Genomic DNA, 13380 nt, shown 5'->3' with positions numbered 1-13380 from the left:
TCTGCTGCATTGTAGGAGTCTCCTGGAAACAACTCCCCTTGCTTGTAACATGGGAACACTGCCCATTCGCCTCAGAGGCTGCTTGTAAGGAGTAAATGAGACTCAGATTATAAGAATGCTTTGAGAAGTTCAAAGCAATATATACATAGCAGGTAGTATTTTAAGAATGCTACGGTGTATTGTGCATCTTCTCAGCATGAACAAAGGCAGTGAACCTCTCCTCTTTGTGGTTGAAACATAATCTTCCATTTGATACTAACAGACTACTCTGTGAAGTGTATCACTGTTTGTAGAAGAGGAAATCAAGATTCCGAGAGGTTAAACAATTTGTCTTCAGTTGCACAGCCTGTAGGTGGCAGAACCAAGATTCAAAGCAGATCTGTCTCTAAAATCCATGCTGTTAATCACTTCTGCTGTATTTTCATCCGTCTACCAAGGGTGGGTAGTTTGCTTTCCAATGCTGCAAGCTGTCTTACAAGGAATCCTGCTCACAGAGGGTGTCTGGTGGTTTTGCCAGGTAGCTGCAGGGCAGGTCTAAAGATATTAGGGCATAGATGCCCACCACAGCGTGTCCCAGAGGTGGGTAACCCTGTTTTTGTAAACTTGTTTCCTCTGCCAGAGAGATTCCCTCAGCTCCATTTCCCCTCTCACATTCCTCCTAGCCCTCAGCCTGGCAGGACTGCATCTCAGAAAATTCGTGTGCCTATTTCTTCAGGTTTTTCTAAAAGGAGCTTCCTTGTCTAGTTATGTGTATGTGGGACTCTGACCTCCAGAGTCAACCTCAATCTCAGTCACTCCCTGAGGCCTGATCACATGAGGTATCTTTGGAGATGAGCAGCTTCTGAAGGGAGCTGGCATCATTTAGACACCCCCCCCCCCAAAAAAAAAAAAACTGCCTCCTCTCTGGCTGTTCTCACACCAGTCACCAGGGGTTCAGCTGCACAGGATGCCCGTAGGTCCCTGAAAGCACCATGGTATTTAATGCCTCAGGTCTTCGCACGTGCTCTTCCTTTCACCATCTTCAGAACTCTGAATCATGCGGAACACTTACTTCCTCTGGGAAGCCTTCTCTGCTTTCCTTTCCAAGCTGAATCTCCTTTTTCTGTGTTCTCAGTAGTGTGTGCTTGTCTGCTGTCATGAATATTTACCAAGTGATGCTGAGGGTATCTGTTTACCAACTCTCTCTTGCTAACCTGTATTCCACTAAACCTATTCTAGGGACCAGGTTTTAGCCAGCACCTATCATAGTGCTTGCTCTGTAGCAGGTGCTCAGTGATTTTTGCCGAGTGAACGAATAGTTGAAAGTATCTCTTCATTTAACTCTCTAAGCCCTGAAGAGCAGTAGGTAGTAGAAAGTTATGCCATTCCTCTCTTGCAAGCACCCTCCCCTCACTGGTAGTCCAGGTAATTCCAAATTCTAGTCAAGTATTGCAGCTCAGAGAAAAATGTGTTTGAGCAAACCTCCAACCTACATCTGGGATGCTTGCAGCTCCCATGTGTTTTGAGACAAGAATCCCAGCACTTCTGGACAGTGAGCTTTTTCCCGCATCCAGGAAGACTCAGGATCAATCGAGATCCGTTACTGGTCACAAGTTCTGGCAGTGGATGCAGCGAAGGGGGCGTGTCGGTAAACCCTCAGGGCCAGCCCTCCCGCACAGGGGCCCTTAATCCGCTTGCTGCTAACAGCCAACTGTTTGGGGAAGGTGAATTGGTCTCTTCAGATTCTAAGGAGGCTGTCAAGGTTAGAGCACCGGACGGGAAAGAAGAGCTGGCCTAGAGTCTCTCCATTGAGCTGGGCCCTAATTTAGGGAGGCCCTAGGCCTGCCCCTCCTCTGTTCCATAGCAGAAAGGGCTGATGAGGCCTTCCAGAGCCAAGGCTGAGGTCCCATGGAACTAAGCTTTTGTTCCCTAGAAGCAATGAGCCTTCTAGCAGTGGGGGATGGGGACAGCCAAAAGAGCTCCAAGCGAAAAACGAAGCCCCTGGACTGTATTAGGAAATAAAGGCCCAGAGAGATTTCTGTGCATTAATATTTCAAAAACTGATATGCCCCATCTGAGCTGTAGAGAAAAGGGATGCGGCTACCTCTGGTATGGTGGCTTCAGTGGGAAGTGCCCACCTTCAACCACCCCACGCGGGGAGGAGGTGAATCCACTCGGAGGAGGAGGAGCAGAAGGGAGGAGAATCCACTGGCCTCACTATGATTGACAGCAGATAGTTGCTGAGCATCTACAGACACGTAGATTATGGTGCTGGACAGTGTGGAAGGGAAAAGAAACATTGAACATTAGTCCAACTAAAGCACATCATTTCTTTAAAAAAAAAAACATAAAACTTTGACTCAAAAAGGATATAATCTGGCTAGATAGATAGGAAATAAACACACAAAAGCATAAAAAGTATTCCAGTTTAAGATAACCACTGATTGTAAAATGCACCATGTTTTTGACTGTAAGAAAAGCACTACTAATAAAACCAGCATCATCAACTGTAATATGCATCCTAATTCAAAAGATGTTAAAATGGTGGTAAGGGGGATAAGAATTTTTAAGCATTGATGAAATATGTCTACAAGATAGCACATGTTAAATCACAAATGAATCAAAGAACTCAGCAATAAAAGCAAGAGCATTCAGGACTTCCAAGGGAAAACCCATAACTGGGGATCAAGGCAAAGAGAGAGAACATGAGCTGAACCTGGGCCAAAGAAGCTTATGCCTTACTGAGATCACTGAAGCAGAAGGAGGGCATTCCAGAAAATGGAAGCACTGAAGTTGAAGCCAGAAGGGCACAGTGGAGAGGAATGCTGTACAGACAGTGAGCAGAGCAGTTAGGGTGGATGAAGGTAAGGGCAGGCAGGCGGTGAGCAGAGGTTACACAGGAGGAAGATCTTCAGTAAACCAGAGTGCCGATAAAACCAAAATGGCCTGTAGGGTTATCCCTAGCTCATGCCGATTCAAACTCTGAGGGGGAAAGAGTTCTGTGGCACAGATAAGCTGGAATTCCGCCTTGCTGTCATTCATTCATTCATTCATACAGCCACACTGATTGAGCATCTACTAAATTCCAGGCACTTTGGAGGAAACAAATGAATCCTAAATTCTGAGTGTAGATATCATCGTGAACCCCACTCTAAAGATGATGAGCCAGAGGTCCAGAGAGGTCCAGTGATTGCCCAGCCTCCCACTGCTGGTAAGTGGCAGGAAAGGGAGGTTGTGAGGATTTGATTTCTGGCACTCTAGACAGTGTGAGACAGGGTACAAACTTCTGTACAGGGTGCAGTGAACAGTAAAGATTGCTTGGATCAAAGAAATAATAAAAATTGAAAGGTTAGTTTATGTTGTAAGAAGATCTTGAATACCAGGAGCCTTAGACAACCACAGACAGAGGAGAGTCCCTGATGGCTTTTAATCAGGGATCAGATCTGTGCCCTAGGAAAATTAACTTGTGATCTATCCACAAGGCAGATTATAGAGAGAAGAAACTGGAATCAGAAAGACCTATTAGAAAGTTATTACAACACTTTAAATAAAAGGAATTTGACGCAGCATAATGCTGGAGTTAAATCATGGTCTTTGCTTTTTATTAACCTTGAAAGGTTAAGGATGTACATTCCCCCTGCCCCAAAATATCCTGGAGTCTTTGATCTATGAACTTCTCTAAGCTTTCATGAGCTTTGTTTCCAGCCTCGGCATGTACTAGCATCATCTGTTCCTAAAACAATGGCCTTCCACAAGCAGCACAGGGTCGGGTAGGGTGGGACAGAGAGGAGGTCCAGGGAGGGAGGGCTGGGAGGCCAACAATTGCCTCTCCCAATCTTGGTAAACACAAGTGTACTGTGCCTAACTTCACTCTTTATACAGATCTAGAAACTTCTTTAAACTTCCTTCTTCCACATTATAAATCCCGAATTTTAAACTCTTTTCCTATGATAGCCACCCTCCCCATCAGATTGTATGATCATCTAGCCCAAACCTCTTGTCTCACAGATAAAACCCTAAAGTTTTGGGAAGGAAAAGGACCTGTCTTGGGCCACACAGCCAGTGGGTAGCAGGACAAGCCTCTGACGCTCTTAGCCTCTCTGACTGCACCATCTCCAGCTCTCAGCTCAAACCAGCAGCCTCTAGACGGACTCTGTTCCCGGGATAGGAATTCATGGTTTGGGGATAAGAGAGAACAAGTTTCACTTGAGTCTTCAGTGATACTTCCCCTCATCTGCAGATCTTTTTGACTGCTAGAGCCTATCCAGGCACTTCATGGCCTCTGCAGTATCTCTTGGGTGTCTTAACAAGGGTCATCTTAAAAATCCCTGATTACTAAGTTTGACTGATTAACAGTCTTTACCTGATTGTTGAGTTTAGAGCCGTTCAGGGTGAAATTAGGAAACAAGTCTCAGATTGGGGTCGGGGTCAGTTTATAATCACCAAATGTCTGCTGGCAATTTCCAGTTGGATGTTCTACCATCACCTGAAGCCCCACACATTTCTCTCAAAACCACATTACTGTCCATGTTTCTCTCTGCCACAGTTCTCTGTCATCCAGGCTATAGCCACAGTCCATCCATATTCCCTCCTCTGCCTCCAACAGTAGGTCACCAAGAAGCGTTTTGTGTCTCTTCAACACCTCTTGTTTCTGTCCTGTCTTTTCCATTCCTGCTGGCTTTCTGCTTGATACTCCACATGGGCTTGTGATGAGATAGCTGGGAACCTATGTGTAATATCGACAAAATTCAAGAAAGAAGGTACCTCCCCTGTGTGTGCAGTCTGCTTCCTTTGCACCTGTGTCACAGAATCCTTTTTAAATGTTAGCTCAGGACCCAGAATTGGCATTCCCCTCATTGGCTGGGAGCCTGTGGTTGTAAAAATCCACTTGTGAGCTTCCAGCCGTGGTCCTCTATGCATTTGCACAGCACAGCCTCTCTCTGCCGGCCCTCCAGCTATACGAGTCTCTGCTGAGGATAGCTTTTAGGCAAGACCAGTCCAACTGAGCGGCCCTCAAGCTAAGCTGGCCTGGATGCCACTAGTCAGAGAGTGAGCAAGGTGAGAACGCCCAATCTCTGAGCTGAATTTCCTGAACCCCTCCTGTCCATAACTCATGAGCTGGACACTGGAGGGATGATGAGAAAATATAGGAATCCTTACCTCCACGAGCCAGCCTGGCTAAAAACGGAAGGAGAAAGGGGAAGCAGCAAATGGCAACCTCTGAATCCCAGTCCACAACAATACATTTATTTATTCAGCCCTCATCTACTACTATGTATCATACGAGGTTCTAGATAAAGCCAAACGTGATTGTTTCCAATCATCAGGGGTTCATGACCTGTAAGGGAAGATAGCTAAGAAACAGTTCTTATCCATTGCGATACATGTCATTATGGTAGAGGTAAGCCAAGGACACTCAGAACCTAAGCTAAGACTGAAATAAGACTTTTAATAATATGATTGAATATCGCTTCTCGGCCTTTTGGCTAAGATCAAGTGTAGTATCTGTTCTTATCAGTTTAATATCTGATACGTCCTCTATCCGAGGACAATATATTAAATGGATTTTTGGAGCTGGGAGTTGGAATGGGAGCTTGCTCTGTCCACTCCACGCATCGACCTGGTATTGCAGTACTTCCAGGAACGGTGCACCAAAGAAAAAAAAAAGACAAGAAAAAAAAAAAAAAGAAGAGAAAAAGAAAAAAAAAAAAAAGATTGAATATGCAAATTAAGTGACCGCGACCGTGTGCCAGGCACTGTGCTGTTCACATTATGTCATTTTTCTCTCATTTGCACAGTTTTTTTGTGTTTTTTCTTTCTTTCATCCTTACAACTTTCTGGGCAAGAGCTATTTTTGTTTTTGGTTTTCAGACAAGACATCTGAGGCCTCTAGAGGTTAAACAGCTAGCCCAAGGTCCTCCACTTGTAACAGGAGGAAACTGTGGTCCAGCCCAGGCTGCCTCCCACCAGAGTCTGAGGACTATCTGTGCAGAAGGCCCTCCTTGGAGGCGGCCTGGTCTGAGCAGAGCCAGGAGGGTGACTAACAGCCATCCTTACAGAGCTGGGCTGGGTGATGGGCTGTACCTGTTGCAAACATGGATCAAAGCAAGTGCAGGGCATGGAGGAAAGAGAGAATGTAGCCCCCTCTAGTATTCAGGGTTTCTCTGAACAGCTGGCATGACCTAAGAAGGCTTCACAGAGGAGGTGAGCTTTACACTGGACTTTGAAGGCCAGCCAAGGGCCCAGTGTTTCAGCATAGGAAGAAAGCAAGAAAACAGAGAGAGAGAAAGTCAGGCCCTAGCAATGGGCAGGCTAAGCTCTCGGCAAAGGAGGAAAGAGATGAAAGCAAGGACATTGAGTCTGGAGAGCCTTCTTTATGTGGATGTGGGAGGCGGCGCAGCTGGGGGGACACAGCAGAAGACCAGGCCAAGCCATGCCACCTAACCTGGCCTCTCCCTCTTCAGCCTATGCTCAGCTGCAGCCGCACCAGCTCCTCTCCCCGCCATCCTCAAAGCACCTGCAGCCCCAGTTTGTGATGCAGCAGCAGCAGCAGCCAGCACAGCAGCAGCAGCCGCCCCAGCCATCACGGCCGGCGCTCCAGGCCCCGTCTCATCCCCAGCTGGCCTCGGTCCCTCCGAGCCTGGCCCTGCAACCCAGCCCAGAAGCCCATGCCATGCCGCTAGGCCCAGTCCCATCCACCCTGCCTCTCCAGTGCCCTGCTGCCAACCTGCACAAGCCTGGCAGCTCTCAGCAGTGTCCCCCTCCCACACCAGACACTGGGGCTCACAACGGATATCCCGAGGGCCTGGCCCACACCCCTCAGCGCAGGTTCCAGCACGCCTCAGCTGTCATCTTACAACTACAACCTGCTTCACCGGTGGTGAGTAAGCCTATCCCAAGGTCCAGGGAACAAAGAGGGAGGACACCACTCAGGCCATCCCACGGCCCCCACTGGGATGTGTATCTGGGTGGGCTGAGCATCAAAGTCCTCGCTGAGTACTCCAGGAAAGAAAAGGGGCCTCTCCCTAACTTGGGGCTGGCTGAATCTTAATGTCCTTCTACCCAAGCTCCACAGAAACGGGGGATGCGTTCAGGAAGGCAGAGACAATTCATGAGCAAACCACATCTGTCCTGTCCTTCAACAGCCCCAGCAGTGCACCGCTGATGACTGGAAGGAAGTGGTACCTGGGGAGAAGTGTGGATCGGAGACTCGGTCTGGCCCATCACCGCATCAGCAAGCCATCGTCACTGCGATGCCAGGTGGCCTGACTGTGCCCAAGAGCCCGAACATCCAGCAGTCCCCAGCTCACGGTATGAAGTGTAGCGGGGCCCTTGGGGGAGGGGAGAGAGTCAGCCCTCCTTGCCACCCCCTGGCACATTGCACTTGGGCCTCTAGAATGGGAAGGAAACTATCAACCCCAAGCAGCAAGAAAGAAGCTGGGTAGGTGGGATCAGAGAGTGGATTGAGAAGATGAAACAAGGATAAAGAAAGGGGACCCAGAAGGTATAAAAGGATAGAGAAAGAAAAGAATTGAAAGTTCTAGATGAGGCCGGCCTGTCACTGCTGTCAGATGTATCCACATAGCCATATGTCAGGTTGAGAGTTCACCCAGCGGTTCAGTTGTCTCAGTCCTCTGCTCCGCTTGGTATGAGAGAGTGTTCTTGAAGTTGGTGATATGACAAGGTGGCTGCATAGCACACAGATGAGGGCAATGCCTAAGGGGATCTAGCAGGGGATTCGTGGAAAGCCTCATTGAAGGAAGAGTGGCTCTGCTCCCAGCTCCCCCACTGAGCGCTCAGTGTCAGGCAGGCTTCTCTAAGACCTGGGTTTCAGGAGGCTCCACTGATCCCTCCACCCTGACAGGAGAACCACGGTGGTACCTCTGCCCCCACAGCAATCCCCTCACTTCCCTTCTCTGCCAGTCTGTGCAGCCATCTTGGCCCAGATCTTGATGACATTCTGGGCCATGGGCCACGTATAACTCAGGGAGGCAGTTCCATTGTTGAACTCAATGTGCTGAGAGTGGGGGTGGAGAGAACCAAGAGAAAGGGGGGGTTGGAAATGGAAGAAAGAGAAATGAGAATAAAAGAACTTTGGGACAAAGTAGTTATAAATGTCCTATAAGGAATGGAAGAGGGATCAAGGAAAAGCAAAGCAAAGGAAAGCAAAGAACATTCGAAAAATTAAAAGAGAGGAGATCAGAGTTCTCTTGACAAATTGCAATGAAAAGGGGTTCACCATTTTGTAAAGCAGCCCATTTCACTGTGGGATTGCTCTAATTATCAGAAAGTGGCTTTTCAAATTAAGCCAAAGTCTGTTGTCCTGGAACTCCCACCACTGGCTGTGATTCTGTCTTGTGGATTGTAATGGAGTCCATCTCCTACAGTGTGTGTAGACAATTATCATGTCTCTTTCTTCTCCCCATCCCCCCCATTAAAAAAAGAGAGAGAAAGAGAAAAAACATCTCCAGGCTAAATATTTGAGATTTATTTCATTTTTTACCTATCACACATCAAGACCTCCCATTTCCACCATGATGATCATTCTTGTCTAGCCACATTCCACCCTTCCAGTAATTCTCTTAAAGTGTGATTCCCCCAAATGAAGCACACTAATTCCGAATATAAAAAGATGCTAGTGACCCAAGGTTGGCACCTAGACTTAGCTTTATAAGCCCTCCAAGAGGCAGAGCTCTGCATAGTATAGTAGAGAGGAACTAAAATTTGTTGAACACCTACTATATGCCAAGTTCTGTTTTCCTTTGCTCACTCATGATATCCCTGAGAGAGCATTACCATTGTCCCCATTATTTAGAGGAGGAAATGAAAGGCTCCGGGTCTCAGAGGTAAGAAAGGGCAGCCCCATAATTCTGGCTTCAGGGGTAATGCTCTCACCTGCCTTCATCACGACATTGCACCTATGACTCCATGTTAACTCCCCCAACCCAAGGGAATGATACCCTTGGTTCACAGAGCACTGTGTCTTGTGAATCCCAGAGGGGTTGGGCTTGGTTTCGGTTTCTGTTTTCGTGGTTTCTTTTTATGTGAACTGCTATCATTTCAGGTCCCCTCCATCTCAAACTTGTACAGTTTATATTGTAAGCCAAAAGGTTATTAATTATATCCATTCAGTGGTGTCTTGTGAATTTAGCCCACAGTTCAAGGCACACCAGAAAATGGTAACAGTTGATAGCTAGCATTTAATGAGTCCTCTCTGCCAGCTTTACATGCATTTCCTCACTTAATCTTGCCAATAACTCTCTGAAACTAGAACCTTTATCATGCCCATTTTCAAGATAAGAAAACCGAGGCAAGAGAGAATAAGTGATGGGCCAGGAATGTTTTATATCTGAATTTTGTCACTCATTCTACTAACTCCTCTGCTTAACTTTGCCATCTGTATATTATATAGCATGTCTTTAACCAATTTGCTGATAGAAATGTTGAATAGGACCTGACTGAAGACACATGCCCAGTCTGCAGGTTGGTGATAATCAACAGTCTTTGTTCAGTTATTTGTTATCCAACAATCTCTGAATGAACTGACATTTGCCTTCCTTTCTTCATCTTGTCTATAAAACTCTCAAAATTTTTTTCTGAAATCTGGTTCAAATGATACACATATAACAAAGCACCCTGTTCCTAAGGTTCTGTCTCATGAGAAAAGTAAGTTTTGCACAATGGAAAACAACTGTCAACCACCCAAGATTTAAATATCCATTCTGTATTATATGTTTGAATGCCTGCTTTGTGCAAAGCACTGTGAAATGGGAGGTAATCCACAGAGAAAGAAGGTCTGTACCCTACCTTCAAGGAGCTTAAGGAAAAGATAAGAAATGCACAGGAAAAAAATACAGTAAAAGATAAGATATGATAAATGTCATAGAAAGATTATGGGTAAGTGCTTCAAAAGGTAAGACAGAAAAGTTACTGCTGAGTAGAGATTATCTGGGTAGATTGCGGAGGGTGGGGGGGATTGGGGTGGGGGGGGGAAGTGGCATTATTCTAGAGCAAAGGTTGGCAAACTACATCCTAAGGGCCAAATTCATCATATCACCAGTATCCCTACAGCCCACAAGCTAATAATTGTTTTTTACATTAAAAAAACATTTTTAAGACTCAAAAGAATATTTTGCGATACATGAAAATTATATGAAATCCAAGTTTCTGTGTCCACAAATAAAGTTTTATTGGAACACAGCCACATACATTCATGTAGTGTTGTCTGTGGTCGCTTTCCTGATGCAACAGTAGAGTTGAATGGTTGCAATAGAGACCACGTGGCCTACAAAATCTAAAATATTTACTATCTGATCTCTTACTGAAAAGTTTGCCAGCTACTTTTCTTGAGTCTAGACCTTTAGGAGAGGTAGGACCTGGACAGGTGGAGCTGAGCAGACGGTATTCCAGAAGGGACTAGTGAAGTGGATAAAAGTAGGGAGGGAGTAGTGTGGGCATGTTTATAGAACAAAATATAAGTGTAAGAAATGTAAGGACAGAAAGGGGGAGGAAATGTGAATATTAATGAAAGAAGGCATTGAAAAATGGGCGGGGGGGGGGAGGGAAAGAAAAAGAGAGCAAAGTAAACCATCAGAGAATATAAAATAAATGTAAAATGTGGAAACAAAAGAGATGAGGCCTGAGGGGAAAGGGATGGGGAGACGAATGAATGCTAAGAAAGGTAAGGATATGAGAAGATACTGGAAATAGAAGTCAAGTATGGGGAGAGGAATTCGGATCATCTATTCAGCATAAAGCTGGGCGTGGGGGATGGGGGCTTGTGAAGGTCTCACAAGCTCTAGCACGTCTACTGAATGAAGGTGCTTCCCCACAGTTCAAACCAGCGTGGTTTAGGAAAAGAACATTTACTGGGCTCCCACTGTGTGCCAGGCACTGCAGGCAATTTGTGTAAATGCCCTCAGTTAACCTGCATAGTAAGCCTAAAAAAGAGGTATTATCCCCGTTTATGGAGGTGTAACTGGGTCACTTTGGTCATTAGTTAACCTCTCTGATACTCAGTTCCCAGTGGGGAGGATAATGACTACTTGTGGGGTTATTGTGAACTCTTTTAAGTGAGAGGAGAGCGCGCGCATGTAGGGCTTGACACAAATTAAGCACTCAATTAGTGCTAGTCGTTATTCTTCCTGCCTCCGACTTGGCCAGGCGGGAGTCACAGTTCATCACCGCACTGGGGACTTCTGACGGGGCGAGGGCGGAAGTCGGCGCAGCGCCTGCCTCCCGAAACCTCACCGTGACGTCTCTAACCGGCCACCGGCCTTGCGGCGCCGTCCCGAGGGCGCCGCGGGGGCGGGGCCGGCGCGGCCGCACAAAGGAAGCGCGCGGCCCGGCTTCCGCGCCGGCGCCCCGCCTACCCGAGGCCCCGCCCCGCGCGCCCAGGCCCCGCCCCCGCGCCTCGCCCCGCCCCCGGCGGAGGCGGCCGCGGGAGCCCTGCCGGGACGCGCCGCATTGTCTCCGCGGCGGCTGCAGCCCTAGAGCGCCCGCCGTGCGCGCGCGCAATCCGCCGCCGCCCGCACCCCCACCCCGGCCTCGCGCCCCTGCCGCCCTTTGTGGACGCCGGCTCGGCCGGTGCGGTCGGATGCGCCGCGGCAGCCCCGGGCCCCGGCTCGGAGGCTCCCGGCGGAGAGGAGGCGGCCCGCCCGGGCCCGGGACCCCGCGCGAGGCGGCGCCCGGCCGAGGGGTTGCGTAGGCCCCGCCCGGCCAGGCCCAGCCGGGCCCTGGACAGGTCAGTGCCCGTGGCGGGGGAGGGGTTCTCGCCCGGAGGGGTCCCGCGGCCCGCGCTCGCCGCACCGGACAACGGGCACCGCCCTCCGGTGCCACTCCTGGCCCGGGCCTACTCGGCTGCCAGGCCGTGCCAGCCCGCGACTCTCGCCCTCCCGGCGCCGGGGAGGTGTCCTGCGCCTCCCCCGCCTTGTCGGGGGACCCTGCCTGCCCCTCACTCCCCCGGCAGCCGTTGCGTCACCCTCGGCGTGCCCAACGCTTCCGTTGTGTCCCCGCACGCCCCCACCCCCGCTTCGGTCCTCCGGGGACGGCGCTTTCCCGGGGATGGACGGTCCGCTTAGGGACAGGGCTGCTGGCATCCGCTGTACTTTCTGGGTAGGCGACTGCCTATCTTGGAGGGCCTGCGACTTCGCTGGAGAGTTTTGTTTTTAATCTAGTCTCACGAGGCTTTTAATTGGATGGAAAGGGACAAGCTGTTCTGTGTCCGTCCTCTCTTCCATTTTTAGAAGAGCGTTTTCTCTCCTTCCCATGCCAAATGAAGGCATATTGTATTGAGTGGGCTCTTTACATTAAAAATCGAGACCTGTGAGATTCCGTCGTTAAATTGAAGTCCACAGGGAGGGAAATAATCTGCCCAAGGTCAGGTCGCCAACTAACGGTGACCCTGCAGTGATGAGAACTCCTAGTCGGCGACTGCTATATTGCTGGATACCAGTTTGTGCCAGTGATAGCCCCACCGTCTCGGTCCTCACCCTCCCTCCCCCAAGGCCGCTTTTGAGACCTGAACAGATTTCACTGACACAGTTTCAGTTATAATCAACTTTCCTTTCCTTCCTGCTCCATACCTAGAATGTTGACCTTGTTGCCTTGCTGTCTACAGAGACACAGTTTTCTGTTCCTTTTCCTGCTTAACAAATCAGTGACCGCTCTCCCCCTTAGATCTCCCATCCCAGATCTTTAATCCTCTTCCATTAGCATATTGGACCCAGAGGATCCCTTATTGTGAAATAAGCTACCGACCTAAATCCACCATATGTCCCCAATTTTTCTAGGACAACCCCAATTTAAAATATTCCATCCTATTGTCTTATCAGCCAAGTGTCTCAATTTTTGGTTTAGAAAATAGTGTCATTTTAACCGTATCAGGCCCTGCTGTCCTGGCCTTTTCCAGCCATTTGACTCTGGGGCATAACTGGGTAATCCAATTACCATTCACTGGAGATTTTTTTATTCCCCGCCCCACCCCCAGTCAACCCAAACGTTGGAACTGCTAGGATTACTAGATGAGTCTGAAAATTGCAGGCTAATGAGACAGGGCAATTCCTTCTTGCTCCTATATGTCTGCCCCCGCCCCTGCCCTCCCCAGTTTTTATTCTGCGTACAGGGCCTCAGACCTGTGGCAGTGTCTGTTGATTTAGGGCTTAAGTTGAGGTCACATGGGATATAGGGCTTCATAGCATTTTGACTCTAGGAGAGAAAGAAACTTACTGTGTTGGTCACAGAGCAAGAGGTTCTATCTCCTATCTTAAGATACCTGCACAGCTAAGTAGTTTTGGTTCCTCTCAGATTTCACACACCTTGTTTGCCCTCCTGACCCATGCGAAGCATTGGCCTAGGCACTGTGAAGAATATAAAAGTGGTTTTCCCCGCTTCGCCCTCAAC

General features: G+C 48.5%; 1 protein-coding gene and 1 non-coding gene across 5 annotated transcripts in view; both read left to right on the top strand.

Annotated features, from left to right (window-relative positions):
* The window catches only part of PHC2 (polyhomeotic homolog 2), a 114480-nt gene that overhangs the window by 79941 nt on the left and 21159 nt on the right, over positions 1-13380 (top strand). For 3 of the 4 annotated variants that reach the window (XM_043444971.1, XM_043444970.1, XM_043444972.1), the window contains 2 exons: positions 6444-6859; positions 7125-7290. In XM_043444971.1, coding sequence (XP_043300906.1) covers positions 6444-6859; positions 7125-7290 — 582 coding nt within the window. Of the gene's footprint in view, positions 1-6443; positions 6860-7124; positions 7291-11423; positions 11723-13380 lie in introns of those variants that run through there. The other variant, XM_043444973.1, reaches the window with a different exon arrangement.
* Positions 5446-5636, top strand: LOC122426994. The gene has a single exon (XR_006265334.1). It is a non-coding gene; the product is annotated as a U2 spliceosomal RNA (small nuclear RNA).

The sequence above is a fragment of the Cervus canadensis genome, chromosome 24 (assembly GCF_019320065.1).
Source record: "Cervus canadensis isolate Bull #8, Minnesota chromosome 24, ASM1932006v1, whole genome shotgun sequence".
Taxonomy (NCBI): domain Eukaryota; kingdom Metazoa; phylum Chordata; class Mammalia; order Artiodactyla; family Cervidae; genus Cervus; species Cervus canadensis.
Note: the sequence above shows the minus strand (reverse complement) of the source record. Positions and strands in the feature narration are given on the sequence as shown.